At 43.0% G+C, this 24850-nt stretch overlaps 1 protein-coding gene across 1 annotated transcript; it reads left to right on the top strand.

The window, feature by feature from the left end:
* The first annotated feature begins 2490 nt into the window (after positions 1 to 2490).
* Positions 2491 to 24850, top strand: LOC116375860 (C1q-related factor-like). The gene is made up of 2 exons (XM_031834043.1): positions 2491 to 3775; positions 22902 to 24850. Exons 1-2 carry the CDS (start codon positions 3173 to 3175, stop codon positions 23079 to 23081), a joined length of 783 nt encoding a protein of 260 aa, XP_031689903.1. The 5' UTR covers positions 2491 to 3172; the 3' UTR covers positions 23082 to 24850.

Here is a 24850-nt window from a genome sequence, read left to right as displayed (position 1 = left end):
TCCCTCCGCCCTACTTACTTCCCAACCAACCAATCAAAGCCAACCTACTCCACTGAGATGCCTCAACTCCCACAGCTTCCAATGACTTCTCTCCTGTTCTTTCATTTCCTTCTGTCTCCCTCTCTCCAGACCATCTTCCTCTCTCTCTCTCATCTCTCTCGCATCCCTACCTCTGTGTTTGTCCTCTGTGCTGTGAACTGATCTCTCAGTGGTTAAAGGATGTAGAGATTTGGGTCACTGACGACAGACTCACTGGCAGGTACTGCCGGCAGGTGCCTAAAACAAACAATCCGACTAAACAAACCCAGAAAGCAATTTAGGTATTGTTTGCTTCTTCATACGGACAAACTCCATGACAATTATAAAGCTTAACACACAGTGGTCAAATATACGCCCGACCGAGTCAGACGCACACCTGGTCTTTTGTGAGTGATCTGGGTTGTGTGTTGAGTCTGTGGATGGACTCACCCTGGAAGATGAATTTGAGAGCCAACCGGTTACGCCATAACACTGCAATGGCTGTTTGATGATGATAAAGAGACAGAAGTGGAATGCTCTAATTGGTGACCAGTCAAGCCTAGTGGTGACAAATGTTCAGGCGTCCTGGTGTGCATTGATCCATCTCAATCTTCCATGAGAGCCCTGTCCAAACCTAGTGCAAACAACGCCAAAGCCCTCCATCTGGGGGAGGTTTACATCATGTTTCACCATGCTGGCCTGGCCCTCATCCCTACACGACAGCAACGGCACAACAACAACAACAACTTCAATTAAATGCTGATTAACAGCACTCGAGGATATAAGCCTCAATTGTTTGCTATGACAAATTCTAATGCACATCCCCGGTAAAAGCCGAGTGGATTTGTGTAAGACACAGACTCACTCAGCCTTACGTGTTATGCTAAATAAATCCAGACCTCATTTAATTGACCTCCTCTCCAAAGACATGGTCCAGAGGAGGAGAACTGTGCACGTTGACTATTTTCTAATGTTGTCATTTCCCTCCATATTTCTCATTCATCACTCTGAAAGATGAAAATGTCAAATATATGACATCACCACTGCGCAGAGATCTATCCCCCGTCAAACGGGGGACCCTTAATTGAATAAAACCATGAGATCAATAGCTCAAAAAAAAGATACCAATAAGAAACGGTGTCAGCGCATTGAGGTGCAGAAGTGCGGTTATTGACGCTGAGAGAGGGCAAAAAGTGGACTACAGCAACAGTAAAATGGAGTCAATGTCAGTGGCACATTAACCATGGATGGCACCTCCCCATTGTCCTTTAACCCTGTCTTTTTCCCTGAATAAAATCTCCCCCAGGAGGAGGCTGTCTGCCAGGAAAGATCAGGAAGTGATGGCGTCACCCAACAGTAGATTAATGATTTGGTATTTAGCATTAGCCTTCTTAATAAACACCATACACATTTGAATTCTTTAGAGTCTAAGACGCTGGGGGAGGGGGGATGGGTGCTAAGCTAACATATGGAATTGTTTTAAGATGGTCATACTATGGATCATTTAGCTATTTGATTTGGAATTTTAGGACCCCTTTAGGTACAGTATAAAACAAAATATATATATCAAAAATGATTTGATAAAATATTGATTTTGGTCTTTACTACTAAAGCCCATAGAAATGCATTGAATAACACATTCAGAAATGGCAAAACAGACAGTCAAAATATTACATCATAAGAAACAAGGTTTTGAAGTGTCTGTCTAAAATCTAGGAGATATTTGTGCCTATATTTGTGCCTATATTTGTGCCTACCCCTTCATACTACCTTCATACTTCCATTCGTTTTTTTAAATCCAGTACTGGTCACCTTCAGATGAGTCCCGTGACACTTGTTCGCAAGAGTCTCTTGTGTGTGTGTGTGTGTGTGTGTGTGTGTGTGTGTGTGTGTGTGTGTGTGTGTGTGTGTGTGTGTGTGTGTGTGTGTGTGTGTGTGTGTGTGTGTGTGTGTGTGTGTGTGTGTGTGTGTGTGTGTGTGTGTGTGTGTGTGTGTGTGTGTGTGTTGATATACGCCAGATAGAAAGTGTTGAAAGCATATACATTCCTGGCACCTCCAGGAAAATGCAGCTCCCTTTCCCTGTGCTCCATCTTTATTTTTAGAGGCTGGAGGCTGATGAGAGAGAGAAGGAGAGAGAGGAGAGAGAAACAGTATCAAAAGTGGAAGAAGTGAGGAGTGAGAGAGAGAGGAAAGTGAGAGGATAGCAGAGAGAGAGAGCGGGAGAGAGAGCAAGAGAGAGAGAGAGCGAGAGAGAGAGCGAGAGAGAGAGAGCAAGAGAGAGAGAGAGAGAGAGAGAGAGAGAGAGAGAGAGAGAGAGAGAGAGAGAGAGAGAAAGCATCAAAAGTGGAAGTAAGGAGTGAGGAGTCAGGGTAAGAGAGCAGAAAGGGAGAAGGAGAGAGGGAGGGAGCGTGTGTTGGCTCCTCACTGGCTCAGAGGGAGTGTAGTGTGGTAGAAAGTAATGTGATGAGAGCCATTCTGAGTGAGACAGAGAGGGAGAGGGGACAGCGTGGGGCTCCCTCCTCCCCCTATTCGTAACCACGCCAACCAGAGGAGGGGAGGAGGAGAGGGGAGGAGGAGGGGAGGATGAGTGGAGGGGGGGGGGGCTCCACTGCTACTGCCATATAAAAAGCCAAGCCTGAGAATCCGTCACCATAAACACACCACACGCACGCACACGGACTCTATGACTACTCTCTCCGTCTCTCTTTCTCACAATCACTCTCTGTTCGTCCTCTTACCATTCCTCTTGTTTCTCTCTAACACTCATCCTCCTGAGTGTTCCTTCCTTTGCATCCTCTTTTTTTCTCCTTTTTCATGCCAAGAGTTTTGGACGAAATTCTGTATGTCGGCTCGTGTGTGCTCCCTATGTGCGTCAGTGTGCACGCTGGTGAGCGAGAGTGTACGGGAACTACCTCTGTGTGAGTGAAAGCAGCGAGGCGTTTCAGTGAGTGTATGTGGGTCTCTCTCTTACCCTCACACACTCGCCGCTCCTCCTCCTACTCTACTTGGGATCCCCGTGTCCCTTTCCTCGGTGGCAGGCTCCCCACACCCAGCAGTCACCATTTCCGCCCCAGGGAGAGCCACGCTGGCAGCACAGCCCCTTCCCCGACTCAGCATCGGGAGGAAGACCCTGGTGGCGGCTGCCGTCGGGGTCATGCTGGTCCTGGTGCTGGTGGTCCTCATCCCCGTCCTGGTCAGCTCCGTGGGCACCGACACCAGCCACTTTGAAATGCTGGGTACCTGCCGCATGGTGTGTGACCCCTACCTGAACAAGGGCACAACGGCCAGCAGCACCAGCTCCAGTGGCATCCAGGCAGAAGCCGAGGCCCTCAGCGACAACAGCAACATGCCCTCCACGCTGGTGCAGGGCCCCCAGGGCAAGCAAGGCAGGCCAGGTAAACCTGGACTCCCGGGACCGCCTGGAGAGCCAGGGCCACCGGGGCCAGTGGGACCCCCTGGAGACCGAGGGTCTGGAGGGAGGACTGGGATTTTGGGGTTGGGGGGGAACGGAGCTATCAGCACGGCCACCTACAGCACAGTGCCCCGGGTGGCCTTTTACGCAGGGCTTAAGAACCCCCATGAAGGCTATGAGATCCTCAAGTTTGACGACGTGGTCACCAACTTGGGAAACAACTACGACGGCATCTCAGGCAAGTTCATCTGCAGCATCCCTGGTACCTACTTCTTCATCTACCATGTGCTGATGAGAGGTGGGGATGGGACCAGTATGTGGGCAGACCTCTGCAAAAACGAACAGGTGAGTCAATTCACTTCTCCAAGTTTCACTTCTCCAAGTCTTATACTGCTCAGTCACTCAGCATAGAGGGATCTTACACATTGTACCACTCACTGCTTACTGCTCTTTTTAATTAGCACTCCAATGGTTTCTCTGCTACAGACTCAGGTTCCTTCTAAACTACAGATATCTCACCTTATGCCTTGCTACTCTGTTGTGCTCTCTCTCCCTCCCCCTCTCTCTTTCTATCGCTGGGTGTCATCTGATGTCACTGTGGTAACTTGGTTGGTGGAAATTTAATCGGAGCTTCACAATCAAATTGCCCTGAAACCGCGTTATAATACAGAGGCTCTATTTCCGAGGAAACGGAAGGCTGGTGGGTAGCGGAAGCATCTGTCTTGCGCTCCCAAGACCCCCCCTGAGCGAGCAGATGACGGTCACACAGCTGTGGCACCAAACGCGCCCAGAGAGAAATGATGTGTAATCTGGCGCGCGTCCCCTCATTGCATAAATACACACTGACATTGCCCGCATCCCTCAAATCAAAGGACAGACAGTTACCCCCGAAGTCCATGTCACTTTCTACTTGTTTCAAAATTGATAAGTTTGCCATATAATACTGGTGTAATTGTTTATTTAACTTGGAATGTAAAATAAGGTGAAAAAAGTGTATGTGCCTGATTTATGGAAGCATCTCTATTTGTCAGTGAGGACTAGCGCTATTTAATAATTGACTCAGATCTTTACGCAATTGTAATAAATAATTTATCTTTTCAGAAATAAGATATTAACCAGTCATTTCGGATCGTATTACTTTCGCATTTATGCTTGTGTAAACTAAATTGATTAGACAGGGAAAGTACATTAAATAAGTGGAGCCACAGGAGTGGTGTGAAAGCGCACTATAGAAGATGCAGCTTTTAGTCAACCGGCAGATTTGTTAAGAATTTTAAAAAAAATCCCAGACAGTGGCTATCATTATTATTGCGAAAAGTTGAATTGTGAACCAAGAACGGTCTGCTTCTCTGTGCTCGATACATCTGTGAACTGCAGCAAGTCAGCAAGTGACGCGTTCAGACACAAATTACATTGTGCTACATTTAACTGTCGAGTTCACATATTTAATTACATGTAATCTAACGTTGTACTCCTGGAGAGACTCAACAAGACCGCAATTATCCGAACGTCTCGTGCGTAAAACAAGAGGATGACAATTAGTCTACTTATCCGTCACAGTGTGCACAGACTGGGAAATGTAAGTATTGCTTATTATTTCGGTTGTATATGGTTGATAAAACAAGGGAATATTTGCGTGACATCCGTTTGAAATAAATATAATTTGCATGATGTATTCTCTTTTTTTTTTTTACGCATCACTTGACGGGTCTGGAGATTTATTGCGCCCTGGGGGTGCTCTCAGGTACCTCGAGTGTGTGCGACGCGAGAACTTTCGCGTCCAGCACAGGCGGCAACGTCTAAAGCGCAGGAGAGTATACCGTCAAGTCATTTGCAATATGCATCGAGGCAATCATGAATTATACAGCTTCAGCGCGCATCAAACATTTTGTGATTGAATATCCTCTTATTATTTGTTCATGACCACTTGCCTATAGGGTAAAGGTCACATCACTCTTTTACATGACATATTACAGCTCCATTAGCCTATAGTGTATAATTAAAATCCTCACAATTATCTTTCATTAAGCCCCATGCAATGTTTTTCAATGCCCTAACAGCATGGTCTCCAACATATTGCTTTGTTAATTAGACTTTTGAGTTACTTTGTTTAATGTTAATTAGGCTACGTTTATTTATTTTTCTAGGTCTAAACTTTTGCTCCCGGTGTTTCTGCAGAACATTCGATTATAAACCCAAGGTATATCTGTTTGACTTATTACCCTGATATTACAGCACTTAAGGTTTACATGATATTTGATAATGGAATTAAACGTTAACATGTAGTTCACATAGTGTACTGTAAATGTATTTGTCATCATTACTGAATACAACCTGTCTTAGTTGGCCAGTTTCAACATGTTTAAAGTAGACTTATTCTGTAAGGTTACCTTGTAGGCCTATTGCTAACGCAGAGGTTAGGGTTTTTGGGGGTTGAGCTCAACACAACATCATGCCATTTCTGTTGAGCACATGCTTCCCTGCTATATTTTATGTTTTAACGGGTGTTTTGCCTAACACTTGTACACATATTATATAATCGGTTATTTCACAATTCACAGTCGGTTGCAATCCGATTCATGCGCAGGCAACTCCTGCCTTCGACTCAAGACTTATGTGGACTTGCAGCTATATGTTACATTTAGATGGGGATCTCCAAAGAATCAACTGTTGTCAGTATAGTTCAGAGAGAGAACATCCTCATTCTTTAAAAAAAAGAAATAGGGAACACTTTCTTTCATAAAGGCATATAGATTTCTAGCAACTATAAAACACAATCTCAATTGAAATCTATGTAGGCCTTAGGGTATGTCTGGCAACGTTATTCATCTAATGTAAAACGTATTGTTGTCAAATATAGGATAGGAGACAGATATGTTGATCAAGTCTTTATTTGTTGTGCAATGCTCTTCATATATTGCCATAGAGAAATATCCATCCCATGGTCACAGAGTGGTTGTTTTAATTGGTTAATTCTATTGTCCAACCACTTGAATTGGCCATTGCTCACTTTTACAATTACAGAGAAAATATGACTGAAATGAAAAGAAAGGACACAGACACACTGAGTGTACAAATCATTAAGAACAACTGCTCTTTCCACAACAAAGACTGACCAGGTGAATCCAGATGAAAGATATGATCCCTTGAAGTTACTTGTTAAATCCACTTCAACCAGTGTAGGTGGGGTGGAGGAGACGGGTTAAAGAAGGATTTTAAGGCCTTGAGACAGTTGAAACATGGCTTGTGTATGTGTGCCACTCAGAGGGTGAATTGGAAAGATAAAGTATTAAATCAAATCAAATTTGATTGGTCACATACACATGTTTAACAGATGTTATTGCCAGTGTAGTGAAATGTTTGTGCATCTAGTTCCCGACAGTGCAGCAATATCTAAAATGTAATCTAACAATTCCACCTCAACTACCTAATACACACACATATAAGTAAAGGAATGGAATAAGAATATATACATATAAATATATGGATGAGCAATGGCAGAGCGGCATCAGCAAGATGCAATACCTGGTATAAAAAAACAGTATGTACATGTGAGATGAGTAATACAAAAGATGTACACATTATTAAAGTGGCGTTATTGAAGTGCCTTTGAACAGGGCATGGTAGTAGGTGCCAGGCACACCGGTTTGTGTCAAGAACTGCAACGCTGCTGGGTTTTTCACGCTCAACAGTTTCCCATGTGTATCAGGAACGGTCTTCCACCCAAAGGACATCCAGCCAACTTGACACAACTGTGGAAAGCATTGGGAAGCACTGGATTCAACATGGGCCAGCATCCCTCTGAGGCTGTTCTGAGGGCAAATTATTCTATATTAGCAAGGTGTCTATAATGTTTTGTACACTCAGTGTGTAATTGTAAAGAGTGCTGGGTCTGGTCTCTGTGACCAGTGAGGTCAGAGCTCTCCATCATCCACTAACATTGTGATATAAAGGCACTGTTACCAGAGCAACGGGCCCTTCTGGAGATGGGCAACATTTCAGAAAGATAAATACCATTTCAGAGGCATATCTGTTGGCGGTACAGTGTGGTGTTTCTGATCTTGTGTCTGTTGGACAGATACTGAGAGTGTGTCCTCGTGGGGAAGGCCTATTTTCCGCGGCTGCTTTTGACATATCACCCCTGAGGCACCTGGAGGCTTCAGCCATGGAATACTAATGTAACATTGTAGGAAGATAATGCATGTGAGGGGTTCAACATAAAGGTCGGGGTAAATGTCAGTGACAATCTATCTGATGTACTGTACATTTTGTGCAACACTTTTTATAGACTAGGCTACTTTCTATTTTCATCCAAAATGGTGTTTTGGTGTGCTGGTGATATATGAATTGAAACGTGATAAGATCACTGAACTGGACTGGAATAAGAAGTGATGAATTAAGTGAAATCCATTTCTGCCGTGTTAGAGAGTGTCGACATGATAAGCATGGCGGGCAAGAAATCAAAGAGACCAAAAAAAGTGACAGTTTGCTTGCTACTGACACAGCTCTTTGCAGTCACTTTCCAAGTCTCACTATGGCTCCCTGAGTTCAACTCCTTTGACCGATCCAAGCTGACAAACTTCTCACCCAGCAAACACAAGGAGAGGGGAGGTGGCGGCTACATGAAGGGCCTCTCCTCTATATATACTGTCTCAGTCCGCCATAATGTTTATGGGGGTGTAAAAGTGTTGATACATAATAGGCGAACATATGTTCCTATAAAGCACCTTCTGTTCCCGCTTCATTGTGTTCCTAAGGGGAGGGAGGGGAAGCACTTACGTTAGACACAGGCAACAGACATCTCCAGAGACTGGGGTAATGTTTATGAAGTGGTAACTGCCTGGCTAATGAAACATTTCTCTCTCTCTCTCTCTCTCTGAATAGCTTAGAAGGGGATGTAGCTTACACTCACTATAGTCAGAGAATCTTGCTAGAAAGGTTTTTCCTTGTGTGAGCCTGTGGGTCTGTCTGTGGGTCTGTGTGCGCGTCTGTCTGTGGGTCTGTCTGTGGGTTTGTCTGCGGGTCTGGTGTGGAGGTGAGACCCCAGTGTGTCTGTCTGTGTAAGTTACTGTGAATGGTTATAAATGTGGGGTAACTCGTGCTGTGTCATTGATGAAGTGGCCACGGGAAGGCTGATGGTCGTAGAGCAGCGCTGTCTGGGCCGGAGCATTCCTCTGCTCATTTAAGGCCGAGAGAAGCTGTGTAGGGACTAGGAGGCGGAGGACTGGGAATAGCAGACAATGACAGTATTTTATCATCCTTTGGCCTTGGTGCATCATGAAACTGCAGGTTCTCAGGCCCGAGCACTGCAGTTGTTCTGCACCCTGTATCTCCACGCCTTGCTGTTTTAAAAAAATCTCCCTCTCCTTCTTCCCTCTCCCTCTTTTGGTTCTGTGGGTTGCATTAGGAGAGTGTCAACATTGTCCCCAGCACCTTGACACATTTCAAGCTACACCAAAGAGTTAGTTGCTCTTGGTAAGCAGGCAAATGCGATTCTATTTTCAGCCCGGTGCACTTCATCTGCTCTCCAAGTTCCCTCTCCACTCCTCTCCTCTCTCCTTGGCTTCTTATTTCTGACGTTCTTTTACTCGCTTGACAACTATCTCCAACCAATCCCAATCTTCTCAGACGGATGTCAGAGTCTCGATTCCCTGAGTTGGAGTCACCCTGGGAGACGAGGCAATGACAGTAAAGACAAATCCATTGCCACGCTACTACAAAGGGAGACAAAAAAACACAAAATAGGGAGGTTCTATCATGCCAAAGAGCCTTTTTAATCGTGGTTTAGAACCTTGAACCAGATCCAGGATGTGTTTGTGCTCCTCCTCGGTTCCTTTCTTAATATTTTTATTAATCCGCAGAACCGTTTCAGAGTTAATTAAAAGCAATGACGTGAGCGTCACTCTCTCAGGAGGGCCCTGTGTGAATAATCACTCTGTCTCCTTCTTTAATAAGCTCCAGCGTCCTCCGAGCAGCGCATATGGCTCTTCCCCAACAATTACTGCTCCCTGCTTCCCACCATGCACGCGCACACGCAAAAACACACACCTGCCCCCCCCCCACACTATGTACTGACCTCTACATCTCCTTGCTCTATTCTAGCCATCCAAGGTGACCTCCCAGAAGTGCACAGTTCACGACCATCCCTTTATTGACAATTCAATATCAATATGTGTCTTGATTATTATTGGAGACATAAAGTTTGGCTCTTGGAGGTTAACTTCAGGAATATTGTTTTGCTTAGAAAGCAAAAACGCACTTGAAAGATTCTGGACTGTAGTATAGAAACGAGGGGAAATCTTGGCACAGTCCCTCACTGGCTCCTTTGAATTGATGTATCCAAGTAGACACACGGTGCTGTGGAGTGAAGTACTGCGATCATCTTCACAGACTGGTTTATTTACTTGTTTATTTGGATCCCCATTTTAGCTTTTGCAGAGACAACAGCTACTCTTCCGGGGGATCCGCAAAAAGACACAGAACATGACAAGTAACAAAACACTTATTCACTGATAGAATAGGACAGTCACACACATTTTTAACACAAAGATACACAAACAATGCAACAGAGTGTGTTTCTGTGTGCGTGTTTGTTTGTTTTCCTTTGTGTGTCCACTCACAGTCCGCACCATTCAATGAGATTAGATTTTTTTAAGGTAATTTTGTTATTTGCTTGAGTAATTAGAGTTGGAAGGGAGTTCTATGTGATCATGGCTCGGTATAGTAATGTGCTTTGCAGTGAATTCATTTTGGACTTGGGGACTGTGAAGAGACCCCTGGTGACATGTCTTGTGGTGTACATATGGGTGTCTGAAGAGACCCCTGGTGACATGTCTTGTGGTGTACATATGGGTGTCTGAAGAGACCCCTGGTGACATGTCTTGTGGTGTACATATGGGTGTCTGAAGAGACCCCTGGTGACATGTCTTGTGGTGTACATATGGGTGTCTGAGCTGAATGTTATTTGATTATGCAGACAATCAGGAATTTTCATCACAGTAATATTTCTCATAAAAACTAGAAGAGAAGCAGTTCATCTGTCGTCAACCATCAACCACTAAAGACTGGAATGAGGTGACATCAAACCGAGGACACGCTCCGTAGGGCGAATATCGTGCCTCATGCACCAACACAGCAGCTCTCTCATAGCTCTCCCCTCCAATCTCCCCATCAACTCCTTCACTGTCTCTGCTTCGCTCCCTTCGCTCCCCTCCAATTTCACCCTGACTGGCTCTGGTTCCATCCTCGGCTCCGCCGACCGTCCCGTGTGCCCCTCCCCCAATTTCTTTTTTTGGGGGGCTGCCTTTCCTGGCCACGCTGCTTGGTCCTTTGGTGGTGGGTAGTTCTGTCACGGCCGTCGAAAGAAGTGGACCAAAGTGCAACATGGTGAGCGTACATTTTCCTTTTATTAAAAATGTCGCAAACAAAACAACAAACGAAGAAACAACCGTGAAGCTCACAGGGCTTTAATGCCACTAACAAAAGTCAACTACCCACAAATACAACAGGGAAAGAAGGCGGCCTAAGTATGATTCCCAATCAGAGACAACGATGTCCCTGATTGAGAACCATACCCGGCCAAAACAAAGAAAGACAAAAACATAGAAAATAGAACATAGAATGCCCACTCAAATCACACATTGACCAAACCAAAATAGATACATAAAAATGATCTCTCAGGTCAGGGCGTGACACTGTATCACTATACTGAGTGTTGCCGTTTGTAAAAGGACGTATTTGGGTTTTTTGGAACCTTTGTTCATGTTTTTTCGGTGCCCCCATACACAACAAGGACGAGGAAGTGATTTGGTGTTTGGGGTAAGTTTCTCAAAAACTTGTGAAATCATACGAAAGGTGTCTGGACTATTCTATAGCATTTTACATCAAAATGATTGATTTGGTTGCAAAACATGAAAAGTATATTTTACAGCCAAGTTGCGCCGCTCTGTTTTGTGCCAGCTGCAGCTTTTCTAGGTCTTTCTTTGCTGCATTTGATCATATTACCAGACAGTAATCAAGATAAGATATGACCAGAGCCTGAACAACTAGTACAGTTGATTGTTGTTAATAACAGACATACCCCTCCCCATCTTCACAACAACTTTGTCAATATGACTTGACCATGATAATTGACTAATGTTATATGTTATATCTAGAAGTTTAGCTTCCTCAACTTGCTCAATGGTCACTAACTTTATACACAACTCCAGTTGATGTTTATGTCTTTTTTTTAACCAAATACAATACTTTTAGTTTTAGATGTATTTAAGACCAGTTTATTACTAATCACCCATTCTGATGCTGTTACTCCTTATTTACAATTTCAGTGAGCTCACTGGCTTTGGGTGCTGATACAGTATGTTGAGTATGGAATCATCTGCAGACATAGTCATTCTAGCTTTGTATAAGACCAGCAGCAAATATTTTGAAAAAATAGAGAAGAGTAATGGCCCAAGGCAACTGTCCTGAGGGACACCACACTGTATATATCTGATGTTAGAGAAGCTTCCATTGAAGAACACTCTCTGGGTTCAATTGGATAAATAACTCTCCAACCATGTGATGGCAAGTGATATAAAGCCATAGCAAGTGAGTTTCTTCAATAGCAATTTATGATCAATTACATCAAATACGGCACTGAAATCTAACAATAAAGCTCCAACTATAATTTATTATCCATTTATTTGAACCAATCATCTGTCATCTGAGTCAGTACAGTACAAGTTGAATTTCATTGTATTTGGTCAAATACAATATTCCCCATCAGTTTACCAAGAACAGGCAGCAAACTGATTGGGTGGCTGTTAGAGCCAGAAAAAGTGCTTTACTGTTTTTAGGCAGTGGAATTACTTTAGCTTCCTTCCATGCCTGTGGAGACACACTCCTTTAGGCTTTGGTTCAAGATAAAGAAAATGGGGGTTGCAATACAGTCTGCTACCATTCTCAATAGTGTCCCATCAAGGTTGTCTATACCTGGCGGTTATTGATGCACAACAATAGTTCTTGCCATGATATCATTTAAGATACTCAAGAGTATTTTTCCATTGTGTTTTATGTAATTTATCTTGGTTTGGTAATATAATTTCTTATTTTTGTAGTCACCAGATTTCTCAATTTACAGTATGTCAACTAATCAGCTGAGCAGCCTGACTTGTTTGCCACCGCTTTTGCATAATTTATTTGAACCGTACACTTTTTAAATTCCTTGTTAAGCCAGAGGGCTCTAACAGTTGTCACATTTAATTGCTGAACAGGTGCATGCTTGTCAGCAATTGGCATGAATACTTTTACAAATACTCCCATTGCTGGATCTGGATTCATTTCCTCATACACATCTTCAAAAACCAGAGTCCTGAGAAACCTGAGAAAACATTTGGTATGATCTCTTATAAATTACACGGATTCCAAAGTTCTTGTATTTATTTTCGGTAATACCAATTACCCCACTGAAGACATTCTTTTAAAAAGTATACTTAGTCATAATAAACTTTATATGGGCAAAAAAAAAATCATGGAATAAAAAGGAAAGTTTTACATCTTAGTCTGAGGAGGGGTTGTATTAACTCGCTACCCAAGGCTTTTACTTGCTACATACAGTACAGTTAAATGGACTAAAGAGGAACAATGGGTGCATATTGAAGATACGCATGCTCATCCATCAATATTTTTTGTAAGAACACTTTAACAATATGGAAGAAAATTAATCAATATCAATCTCTAAAAACACAACCCTAATTGAACAATCCTTGGATAGCTTTTCAGAATCCACAGATAAATTCTTCCACATTAAAAACTAAAGGCATAGAAACCGTAAATGACTTGGTAACAGGAAATACATTTATTTCCATGATAGAATTAAAAAGCAATATTGGACTGAACAATGTAGATTTTCAAATGAAATCTTTTGACCATCAGAGCAACCTTGAGGGAATCTTATTTGAGTCAGAAAAGGATGTTCATATGATAGGTAAGATATATAAAACCTTGCAGAGAGCATATCCAACTGACAATCTCTTAGAAGAAAATATAAACTATTACAACCAAAACTTAAAAAGAACTGATGTTGGCACAACATGGAGGGAATGTTGGAGTATAACTAACTAAATTAAAGTTAATGACAATGTATGTTTAATCCGGTATAAACAAACATATAGAATGTATTATGGAAGAGAATTTTTTTTTACAGCACAACGGCAGAGTCATGTCTTAAGTGTAAAACTAACAATGACTCAATAATCTCTGGGAATGCAATAAAGTCCAAAAGTTATGGGCGAGATAAAAAGTTGTCTGTCAAAAGTATCATCACTCATCTTGAAAAAACGGATACAAAAAATATGGAAATGAATCTGTCAATTAACATAATGGAAAAATTGAATGGTTTATTATTGAAATATTGAAATAGAATGGTCGAGGAGAACAAATTGGTACAATTTAAGGCAAACAATCATTCAGGGATTAGGGAAGGGGGTGTGAGCATGTGGGTCTGGGCAGATGAGATGTAGTCGTTGTCTGTAAGTTGTTGTTCGTATTTGTATGTTTGTATTTGGTGTGATAAATACTAAATAAAATGAACAAAAATGTATTATAAAAAATGTCATATCTAAATGACTTTAGGCCCAACCTTGGGCACTTTGGCTTTGTTATTACCACAATGTTATGGTCACTGCAGCCAATGGGAACTGATACAACGTTGCATCAAAGCTCTGCAGCATTAGTGAAGATATAATCAATACAAGTGGATGTCACAGATCCAACACCATTATGTGTGTAAAGTATTATCCAAAGCAACATTTAGAAAATGTCTTTGTATTTCCCCCTAGAGGGCTGTTGGAAATCCAATACTATGTGAATAAAGCTGTTATCTGCGTGTCATTTCCCCAACTTATCAACATGCATCTCAGTGGTTCCTTCTTCATGTCTCTGGGGGTTTCTGATGCTCTGGTGCACATCAACACAAGACTGTTTAGCCTATTGCTGTGTATCCAGGTGTGACCCATGCAGTGTGTTTAGCATGGCAATCTATACACAGCAAATTGAACAAACATGAACCATCTGGATCCGAATCTGGCATGTTATATTAGTGTCTGTCTTGATTAATGAAACCTGTTTGAAAATTTGGTGGGAAAAAAAAAATCTGCTTTTTCCCGTAATTATCAAATGATTCAATTCACAAAATGTTTGGTATTACAATACACAATTATGCATTGCATTCATTTACTTTGTAACATCTATTATTTCAGAACAGTCTCGACATTGACACATATATCTGTGGTAACACTTTATTTTAAGTTACACATATTAGCCACTTATTTGTGGTTTATAAGTATGTATATAATGATCTGATTTATTATGTCATATTAGCCACGTATTATTGGCTGCATGGCATATATGAACGGAGTTGTGCCCCTTTCTGTCCAATGAGGTCATTTATGGATAGTTAAAATAGGGGACACAGATTGAGGTACAATCCCCTTATCAGTTCAACATTAAGACAGCTTATTAAGAGTCTGTTTCTTGTGTTACTTGCTCTTTATTAAATGTTAATATGCCTTTATTATTGCTAATAATGATGTTATTAAGGATTGTCCAGTAATACATGACTTATAATGTTTGAATTAGAAAATACTTCATTAAGGCGTAATATATGGCTAATAAGACCTCATTAAGGCCTTATAAGCTACTTATATACACACTTATAAACTAAATTAGTTGCTAATATGTGTTGCTAGTATCTTTGGGATAGGTTTGGGTTTTATAGCACTGAGACTGAGGGGGCGCTGTTCATCTCTGTATGTCTTCAGGAACAGAGAGCCTCTGTCTAGAGTAGACGGAGGTGTCTGGGGTAGGGAAAGGCGAGCTGCCCTAGGCCCTTGGTATCGATCCCACCATGTGCGTGCGTGTGTTTCTGTCTGTGTGCGTGCATTCATGCATGTGCCTGCGTGTGTGTAACCCGTTCCCACTCTGACAGACCCGGCATGTAGTCTATGACCCCCACTCTATAATCAGCTGGAGGGGTAGCAGAGGCGGCCCTCTGGCCTTGATTTGCTGTGTAATTGGACATCGGATTTGACATTCTGCCGAGTGGAACATTAGAAGCAGTCTAATTAGGTGCGGTAGGACTATTAAATGAAGATTTGCCCATGTTGTTAAGAAATACCACACACATTGGAAATGTCAAGATGACACCCGGCTGTCATCGCCAACCAACGGAAGAAAATCTATCACTTATCGTAAAAGTTTCCCACCGGAAAGCAAACACAATCGCCATACTACTACTTCTCTCCAACGCCATCTCTTCTTCAGCCTCTCTGCGGTCTTGTCCCTCTAAATAGCAGAGCAGCGGCCAGACCTCGCTAGGACTTCATCTCCACTGTCATCTCCGATTGAATAGTTTATGGATAAGTGCTGTAACATCCCCATACATTGAAACACAGGAGCGTATGGTCTAAAATAGCCTCTGGGTTTCCGTCTGGAGATGACTGACTCCTGCATGACATTTGGTGTTGACTCACAAGGCTCCTTCATTATAATGAGAGCACATACGGGGGACGGGAAAGCACCCATGGGCCTGTCCTTATGTAAACATCTCTCTGTAAGCCCTGACATCTCGCCATCACCCAATTCAATCCATTCTGATAACCCCCAACCCCCTCTCTCACAGCACAGGGAACCCTCATGTCAATGGCTCCAAAGTGACTCACACTCAGATGGCTAAGTTACTGCATGTGCCTAACAAGGTGGCTCTCCCCTCTAAATATGAATATGGGAGATATCAACAGTGAGATATAAACAATCCATCCAGCCAGAAATGATGAATAGGGCACTTCATGAAAAATGCATGTGGCAGCAAAACGTCTGAACCTGCCTCTCCTTCAAGACTATTAGCACTTTCTGCCTAAGCTGTGCCTCGTTAGGGAGGTTTCTCACACTGCAAAACGCTCCTCTCAATATCCCACAATACTTTGTGGTGCATTTCAAACAATAAATGTTTTTTTTTAAATCATAGCGACTAAAATAAACTTGCCTTATGTTGTGCAAGGGTTCAACGTGTGTCGCCAGATTCTACCCTAAAAACACTGTGGTACCAAGATGCAGGGAGTGAGTGGGGATTGAGACTGAGCAGTGCTGAAAGTTGAGCATTTCTCACATTATCTGACTGACAAGAGTGAGTCACCAACAGACAAGGGTGGCTAGGACACACGTAGGTCAGAGTTGACGCTTCCCCTCTGCCTCTCTCTGTTTCTCCTCTCCTCCTCCTCCCCTTTCCCAGTGATAAGTCTGTGCCAATACATCAGCATCACAACAAGCCAGAGGATTTTACAGCCCCATCGTTATCACATCCATCGCCTCTGTGTTTTGTCATGTCATTATCCTCCCGAGTGGTCGTTTTTACTAACCGATAGGACACAGAACTGTAATTCATAATGCATTTCCGTGATGACAGGCTTTGATTTGACTTGACACCCAGTGGGAGGGACACTTGGCATTATATAAACAATTGTATAAACTGTGGAGAGGTGCATGCGACGAAAGGAATTCACGTTACCAGGAAAAAAGGCCCCGAAGGTACAAACAGAACAGATGCGGTGATTAATGCACAAAGCCTTACTCTCCTTCTCCTTGACAGATGGTGGCTCTCCCGTACCATCTCCTTCTCTCAACAACTCATCATGTATTTAATCAGGTTCCTACCACAAATACACCAATAACACAAAAGAGGAATGGAAGTTTTTGACACCATGACAACCTTGCTCAGAACAACATCTGACACCAAAAATCTTTTGGGCAACGGTCTTTTGACTAGGGAGATTTGTGCGCGTGAGTGTGTGTTGGTGGTGTGGGTTAGGAGATGTGACAGGGTTGTGACAAGGTGGCTAAGCTGCCATCAGGCATGTGGCTCACGGTTGGGTGTTCAAACCCAATTAGGTGGCAGTACACTTGGATTTAGAAAGAGGCGAGCGAAGTTTAAAGAATGGAAGCTTAACGGTGAGTCAACAAGTCCCTGCCAGAGAAACGTCAGAAGCTGTCCTCCATCCAGACATGTCCTTGTCACTCCAACTGGAGAGAACAGATCATTGTCCAAGAGTGTCCAAGAAAGGGACTGTTACTGACACCAGCAAACAGCTCGGCCAACAAGGTCCTATTCCAGTACAATATTTCAATGGGTTGTTTGGATCTTTTGTATTGGCAATAGAGACAACAACACAACACCAGACATTTCAGCTGTTAGTTATAGGACAATGCAAAATGCCATCGCAACTCAACATGATTCCCAACTCTGTAGGACTAATCAGCTTTAGCAGAGGACAGTGAATATGCAAAAAGCTGTCGTCCCTTCATCTCAGAGGCCTATTATAGGTACGAGTGCTGTCATTATTGATAAACTCCACATTCATATTCAAATGTTTTCAGAATGCGAGAGGAGCCAAGTGGAGTGGTATTCACTGTGGAGTCTGTGGGGGGGGGGGTGCATTATCTATTAGGCTGAAGCAGCCCAGCCTCAGCCCTCAGCTCCCATCTCTCTCTAGTGTTCCAGTACCACGCAGAGCATTATTCAATCAGAGGCATCACAGCGACAATGTGACGGATGCTAACATGCTTCAGCAGCTACGGCTGGGGGGAGACGAGACAACGTCAGACGACTCTGGAGCCATTTGCATTCGCTGCGGTAGGCTAGGCTGGCCTGGGCGCTTATGCTTTGATTTGTTGTGTCAAAAGTTCCACGTCGTATTCTATTTTGAGGCCATGCTCTGCCAGTTGCCGTTTTGTTCTCCCTTTCCATCTCGCTGCTTCTTTTGCTCACTCCCTCTTTCCCTCTCTTTCTCTCTCGCATTCCAAAGTCTAACCTATGGCTTGCGCTTCCAGCTTGTGAGTTGTTCCGAGTATAGTGTGAGGGTAAATTATGTGGCTTCTCTGTCATTGTGTACAACAGCAACTGAGTGAAAGAAATAGAGAATGAACAATGAATTGAGCAATGAATGACAGCTTCAATCTCAATAATGTAATACGACTACAGCGTGGTCAGATTCTTTGTGATCATCCCTGTGCTGAGAACAAATGCATCGGATTTCTAATAGCTTCAGGATAGTCCTTGGCAAGTTGACTTCCTTCACTTTCTAACGCAAGGAGTTGAAGCGAGTCATATCACACACCTCTGACATCAGAGGTCCCAGAGTTCAATCTGAAGGCAATAAGAGAAATATTTGAAGAAGTTTCATCAAAATCCCCATAGACAGATCCAGCCGAGCCCCTGTCCGCCGCCCCCATCCGGCACAAAGCAGCAACCTTCTAATAAGAGCGTGTTGACTTTGTGTGCTCAGGGCGAATCATCTCATATTAATATAAACTGGACGACTGCTGCTACAGATCAGGATAGAGGCTTTGTTTGCACATCGATATGAGCCTTGTGAGATTTAATCAGGAAGGTAAACAATGAAGAAGAAAAAAGACTCAAAGATGCGTATAGTACAATGTGCCATAAATAAACCTGCACCTTTAAGGCTGGCCTCAGCATAACTGTTTGGCATAGACCTTCATAGCATTACCCAGAGTTCTTCACCTTGAAAGTACTCTCAGATATGGCAAAGATCTCCATGCAAGCTGGAATTTCTTAGCTACAGACAACTGTTACTGAACATTCCTCTTATTCTGGCTGAGGATAATCTAAGGCGTCTGGCATGATGTGTCTCAACAGCCACAATTACTTTCTTCCTCTGTTGTGAAAAGAGTGGAACAGACAAGAGGGAGATACACTAAGGAGAAGGCTTCATGAAATCACTGAGATTTCTCAGATTCTCATTATCGTGACTGTCTGAGGGTCAGCAGGGTGCTTCATACCCAGCTGTCAAAGAAGTAGGCTGATTCCAAAGGACTGGCAAGGCTTCCAAGATGCCTGAATGTGATGAAAGCGATGAGGCACTGATGTCAGTGGATAAAATGCTGCTACATGTGAAATAGTGTATTATCGTATTGTCTCCACGGTGAAGAAGTTAAGCTTTTCCGTCTGTCACAAGACCTGCTAAAGAGAAGGGATGACAGGCACGTGAGGTGTTAGCAGTGGATGTGTGCCCTATCAATGTTGAAAATGATCTTGCAGTTGGCATTCTTCTAAAAATCCAATCACATTTTATTGGTCACATGCGCCAAATATAACAGGTGTAGACTTTACCGTGAAATGCTTACTTCCAAGCCCATTCAGAGTTATGTAGAGTTAGAAAGGAAATAGTAACACAATAAAATAACAATAACGAGGCTATATACAAGGAGTACCAGTACCGAGTCAATGGACAGGGTAACGAGGTTGTCACGTCCTGACCTTAGTTCCTTTTTTATGTCTCTGTTTTAGTATGGTCAGGGCGTGAGTTGGGGGTGGGCATTCTATGTTTTTGTTCTAGGTGTTTCTGTGTTTGGCCTGGTATGGTTCCCAATCAGAGGCAGCTGTCGATCGTTGTTCTCTGATTGAGAACCATACTTAGGTAGCCTGTTTTCCCACTCTTGTTTGTGGGTGGTTGTTTTCTGTTTAGTGTATGTCACCTTGCAGAACTGTTTTTGTTTCTTCCATTCACTTCGTTATTTTGTTTTGTGTGTTCAGTTAATAAATTAGAACTGTTCGTTCGTGTTTTTGTTCCAGTATTCATCTTTATTAAACAGATGACGAATACGTACCACGCTGCACTTTGGTCCTCTTCTCCTTCTCCCGACAACAATCGTTACAGAGGTAGTTGAGGTAGTTGAGGTATTCTCAACTCTTCTTCGCATGCCCTTTGAGAAGCTTTCCATTTCTCTCTCACTCAGTACTAGTCTTTCACAGCTTCTAAAGACTTTCATAGACCTCCTTTGGAATACTGGACAAAAGTTTTCCCAGCTTTAATGGGGACAAAAATATGACCATGTTTTTTTCATATTGGTTGATTTCTTAAAGCCTTTAGAGGACTCATTAATACTTTCTCTGACGGATGTCGTTATGCTCGCGATGACGGGACGTTTTCAGTCAAGTTTGTGATCTATTGATCATGCATTGTCACTCACACCATAGCGTAGCTTAGACAGGTTTTTAAACACAGTGTGTCAAACCAATACATGTATCTCTCAAAACACTTTGTTCCGCACTGACTAGGGACTGACTCAAACGCTGTTATTTGATTTAATTTGAATAGACTGCTTCAATGTCCCTGCCTCTTGCTTGTAGTGACTCACAACCTATCACAGGTATTCGGCATGAGTTCCCTTTGCTTCCATTGAATTAGCTTTCATTGCATTTTCACAACGTGCATATTATGTTTCTCCAATTAAAATGGCAGTCATGTCAAATAATTCATTATTTATCTTTATATAGGCTAGCTTCTAGTAAAACATTTAAAGACTGACATTACAGGACATAATGCATATAGTTAACGATCTGCTCTCACGACTTGGAAAAGAAAATGTCTTTGTTTTATATCTGACACTCTTATCCAGAACAACATTCAGTAGATACCGTATTGGTCCCCATGGGAATCAAACCCACAGCCCTGGCGTTGCAAGCACCACGCTCTACCAACTGAGCCACACGGGACCCTCATAATTACAGCAGTAGTAGAGGGAGGGAAGTGAAATACATAGATTCATTAGACAGCAAGTCTCCCACCGTCTCTCTCTACTCCTCCACCCATCCCTCTGATCTCCCGCTCTCCCCTAACCCTGGCACACAGACAATCACTGACAGGTCTACAGGGTTAAACCCCATCAGTGTGTTGTTGCAGGAGGTCTGTGCCAGCCCCTTGGCCCTCAGATGTGTCAATAAATCCATTGTGTGTGGCCACTGGTTAAACGGGCCAATTAATTGTCCCATCTTATCCCTGCCACCTGCTCAGCCAGGCTGCCGGGCGGCACACCAGATCTGGGACCCTGCCCATACTTTAGGTTCAGATCCAGAAGCTTTTTAGAGAAGAAATGCATGGGAAAAAGAGTAGTTTGATTGAGTTTATGACAGCTGTGTTCTTCATTGGGCAGATTATAAAAGATCCTTAGCTACAGACAATATCCGGGTTTATGGCAACTAAATGTATATCTCAGATGCTTTGGTCTTCCAAAATGTATGGTGCTGATGCTATTTATTTAGGCCCTTATCTTTCTGTGCTTGTGTACTGGTGATGTCTCAGTGCAGTGCAATACTGCCGCACTTCAGTTTCTTTTTTGTAAAACTCTACATGAATGGTCAATGGTTAGCTTTGAAAACTATTTATTTATGTCTCTCACACACACACACACACACACACACACACACACACACACACACACACACACACACACACACACACACACACACACACACACACACAGTTATTACTGTCAGGGCACCCGTATCTCACTACAGCCCACGCTGATCTCCCAGGAGAGTGGTTAACATTTCAGATGGAAGCTTAATTAGCCAGGACCAGAGGTCAGAGAGATCCAGCTCCAAAACGCTCAGAATGCCAAGCAGCCTGGCAATACCATACTCGCCACATAGGCTACGGCCAACATAAATGCAATTGCTGTGGTAGTGTTACAGTAATGTATTCATTAAATCACACGTACACCATATCTTACTTTCACAGTATTCTCTCATTCACTAAAGAATAAGGATTTATTTTTCACTTTCTTATAAGTTGATGTGAGGTGGGTGTCCTTGATGTATTTCGCTGTAACTCCTCAGTAGTTCCCTCTACACGCAGAAAAAAAGGGTTCCAGGTGGAAGCATGTTGGGTTCCATGTAGAACCCTTTCTACAGAGGGGGAACCAAATGGGTTCTACCTGGAACCAACAAAGGGTTCTCCTATGGGGATAGCCAAATTACCCTGTAGCCCTTTCCTGCAGTCAAATGACCTAGTGGCCTCATGGGTGGAATGTTATTCATATTTCTCATAATTGAGAAACATTACATAGAAAACAAACTGCAGAAAATCTGTTATTTCTACATCAAAAGGTTTTGTTGTATTTCAGTCTTCTGTGACGTCTATCATGTGTAATATTGGGATGCAAACTTTAAATGTAAGACTACCAAGACTACCAAGACTACCAAGACTACCCTGATTTCGCCCACTGCAGCAAAAGCTTTTCAGGTTCTAGCTGGTACTTTTATATTTCTAAGTGTATAATAGAACCAGGTCACCAGGAGAGTGAGACCCGCTGTTGGGTTTCTTAGAATGTCTACTCAGGTGGAGAACACTGAGCACCTGCTTTGAGCAGAGACAACAACCATCTGACCCAACGCCCCAGCCCACCGCCTTCAATTCATGGCGGAACGTTCAATGACGAACCAATGACAGCCTAATTAAAATCATGTTGTGGTGTGTGATGCGCCAGAAGGCTCCTGACCCGTCACTTGTTGTTTTTGTGAACAAGGCAAAATCAAAGCATGGCAACAGAAATGACTTCCATTTCAGATCAAATGAGTGCACTACGTTTCTCTAACCAGCACATCCTCTCTTTCCTCTCCTCTCTGTTCCAGGTGCGAGCCAGCGCCATTGCCCAGGACGCTGACCAGAACTATGACTACGCCTCCAATAGCGTCATCCTCCACCTAGACGCAGGGGACGAGGTCTACATCAAGCTGGACGGGGGCAAGGCTCACGGCGGCAACAACAACAAATACAGCACCTTCTCTGGGTTCATCCTCTACGCCGACTGAACCCACGCAGGTGCCACGTCCAGAGAGAGGAAGACAAGAAAGTAAGAGTGAGAGAAAGAGTTCTAATGAGGGAAGGAGGGGGTTAAAAGCCAGAATGCTTTCTAGTTTCCTGGTTCTCTCCATCGTCACACCAACCTCTGCTTATAAAACACATCAGCCCCAAATCAAGGTTCTCCAAGCTCATCTCGGCCTTCCTGCCTGTCTGCCGTGCTGTGAGGGAGGGAGGGAGAACACGATGATAGGGGAGGGAGTAGTGGGGGGTGAAGCTTGGTAGAGATAGGTGCCCTCCTCATCAGAATTCTATCCTGTCAGTTGCTCCTCGCTTTCTGAATATTTCTCCTCCTCAAACTGGAAAATAAACCAACTAACGCCAAATGGATCCGGCCTCATCATCTTCTCTCCATAACGGTTGGCTATATGGACTCTGTTGACTGAAATTGTCCTATCTTGTCGTTGTGTGCTTTTCCTTAGAATATCAGTATTTAACTTTTGTGAAAGATACTACTGCATCGTATATTTACACAAAAGAGGATATTAAAAATATGTTTATCCCTTGTTTATCCCAAAAAACAACAACTTGATTTTGAGAGAACGGTTTTGTGAGATGTTGATTGTGATTTCCGAAGCCTTCAGTTGAGAAACGGTATTGAAAAGGTGCCATTATGGTTTCTGAAGATGATTCTAATAATGATTTCGTGCATTTGACACCTGTCTATCACATGGTGTTTGTTTATGTGTGATGTCAGCTGTGGGAACACAGACCTGGTTTGTGGCTGAATGTTATTCATGCAAGGTATGTTATACAGATACAACATGACATTTTCCATCGTCCCATCCAACATATCTAGAGTCTCTATCCTTGCCCCTTGTCCCGTCTCTATACCCTTATCCAATTTGTCTATACAGGGCCAAAGTGGGTTGAGTATAGACTCAAATGAATATTAGATGTTCTAGTTATGTAGATATCCTTCACCACCAGAATCATTCAATGAAGCCACATATTCTGATTCGGAGGTAACCTATTTTATAAAACAACAGTGTCCATTACTTCAGCTTCGTCCTCGAGCACTCTGCGGTGGTGAAGTAAACAATATCAAGCAGAGCAAGGAGGGAGAGGGAGAGAGAGAGAGAGAGAGAGAGGGAGAGGGAGAGGGAGAGGGAGAGAGAGGGAGAGGGAGAGGGAGAGATGGGAAGTTTTAATGGCGAGGCAGATTTTCGGTTTCAGTGTCTGAGGCTTCACTGGATGTCATTAGCTGCATATTCACTGATACATACAAGCATTATGGTAATATTTACTCAACATGGCGGACTGACAGCTTGCTTTAGAATGAAATTGATTGGGTGAGTGAGTGACTTGGCTTCTTAACATTGTGTGTTTGTGTGTGTGTGGGAGTGTTTGTGTGTGTGTGGGAGTGTGTGTGGGAGTGCGTGCATGCGTGCATGTGTGTGTGTGCGTGACTGTGTGTGTTTGTGTGTGTGTGTGTGTGTGTGTGTGTGACTGTGTGTGTTGGTGTATTTGAGTGTTTGTATCAGAGCATGCGCCGTGCCATTGCTACATTGTTGTTTTTCTGTTATTCTGTGCTACAGCCAATGACAGATATTTTACTCAGCAGACAATGAGATTGCATTATGTAGGGAGGGGAGCCTCTGTAGAGATGATGAGAAGAACAAACAGCTTGTAAATGAAATCTATGCTATGTTTGTCTATCTAATTTTATCTTTTTGAATTGTTGAATACATTTAAATAATAAATGGGATTTTTGGAGTCA

This window comes from Oncorhynchus kisutch, linkage group LG10 (assembly GCF_002021735.2).
Source record: "Oncorhynchus kisutch isolate 150728-3 linkage group LG10, Okis_V2, whole genome shotgun sequence".
NCBI classification, from domain to species: domain Eukaryota; kingdom Metazoa; phylum Chordata; class Actinopteri; order Salmoniformes; family Salmonidae; genus Oncorhynchus; species Oncorhynchus kisutch.
This window is presented reverse-complemented; position numbering and strand designations above follow the sequence as displayed.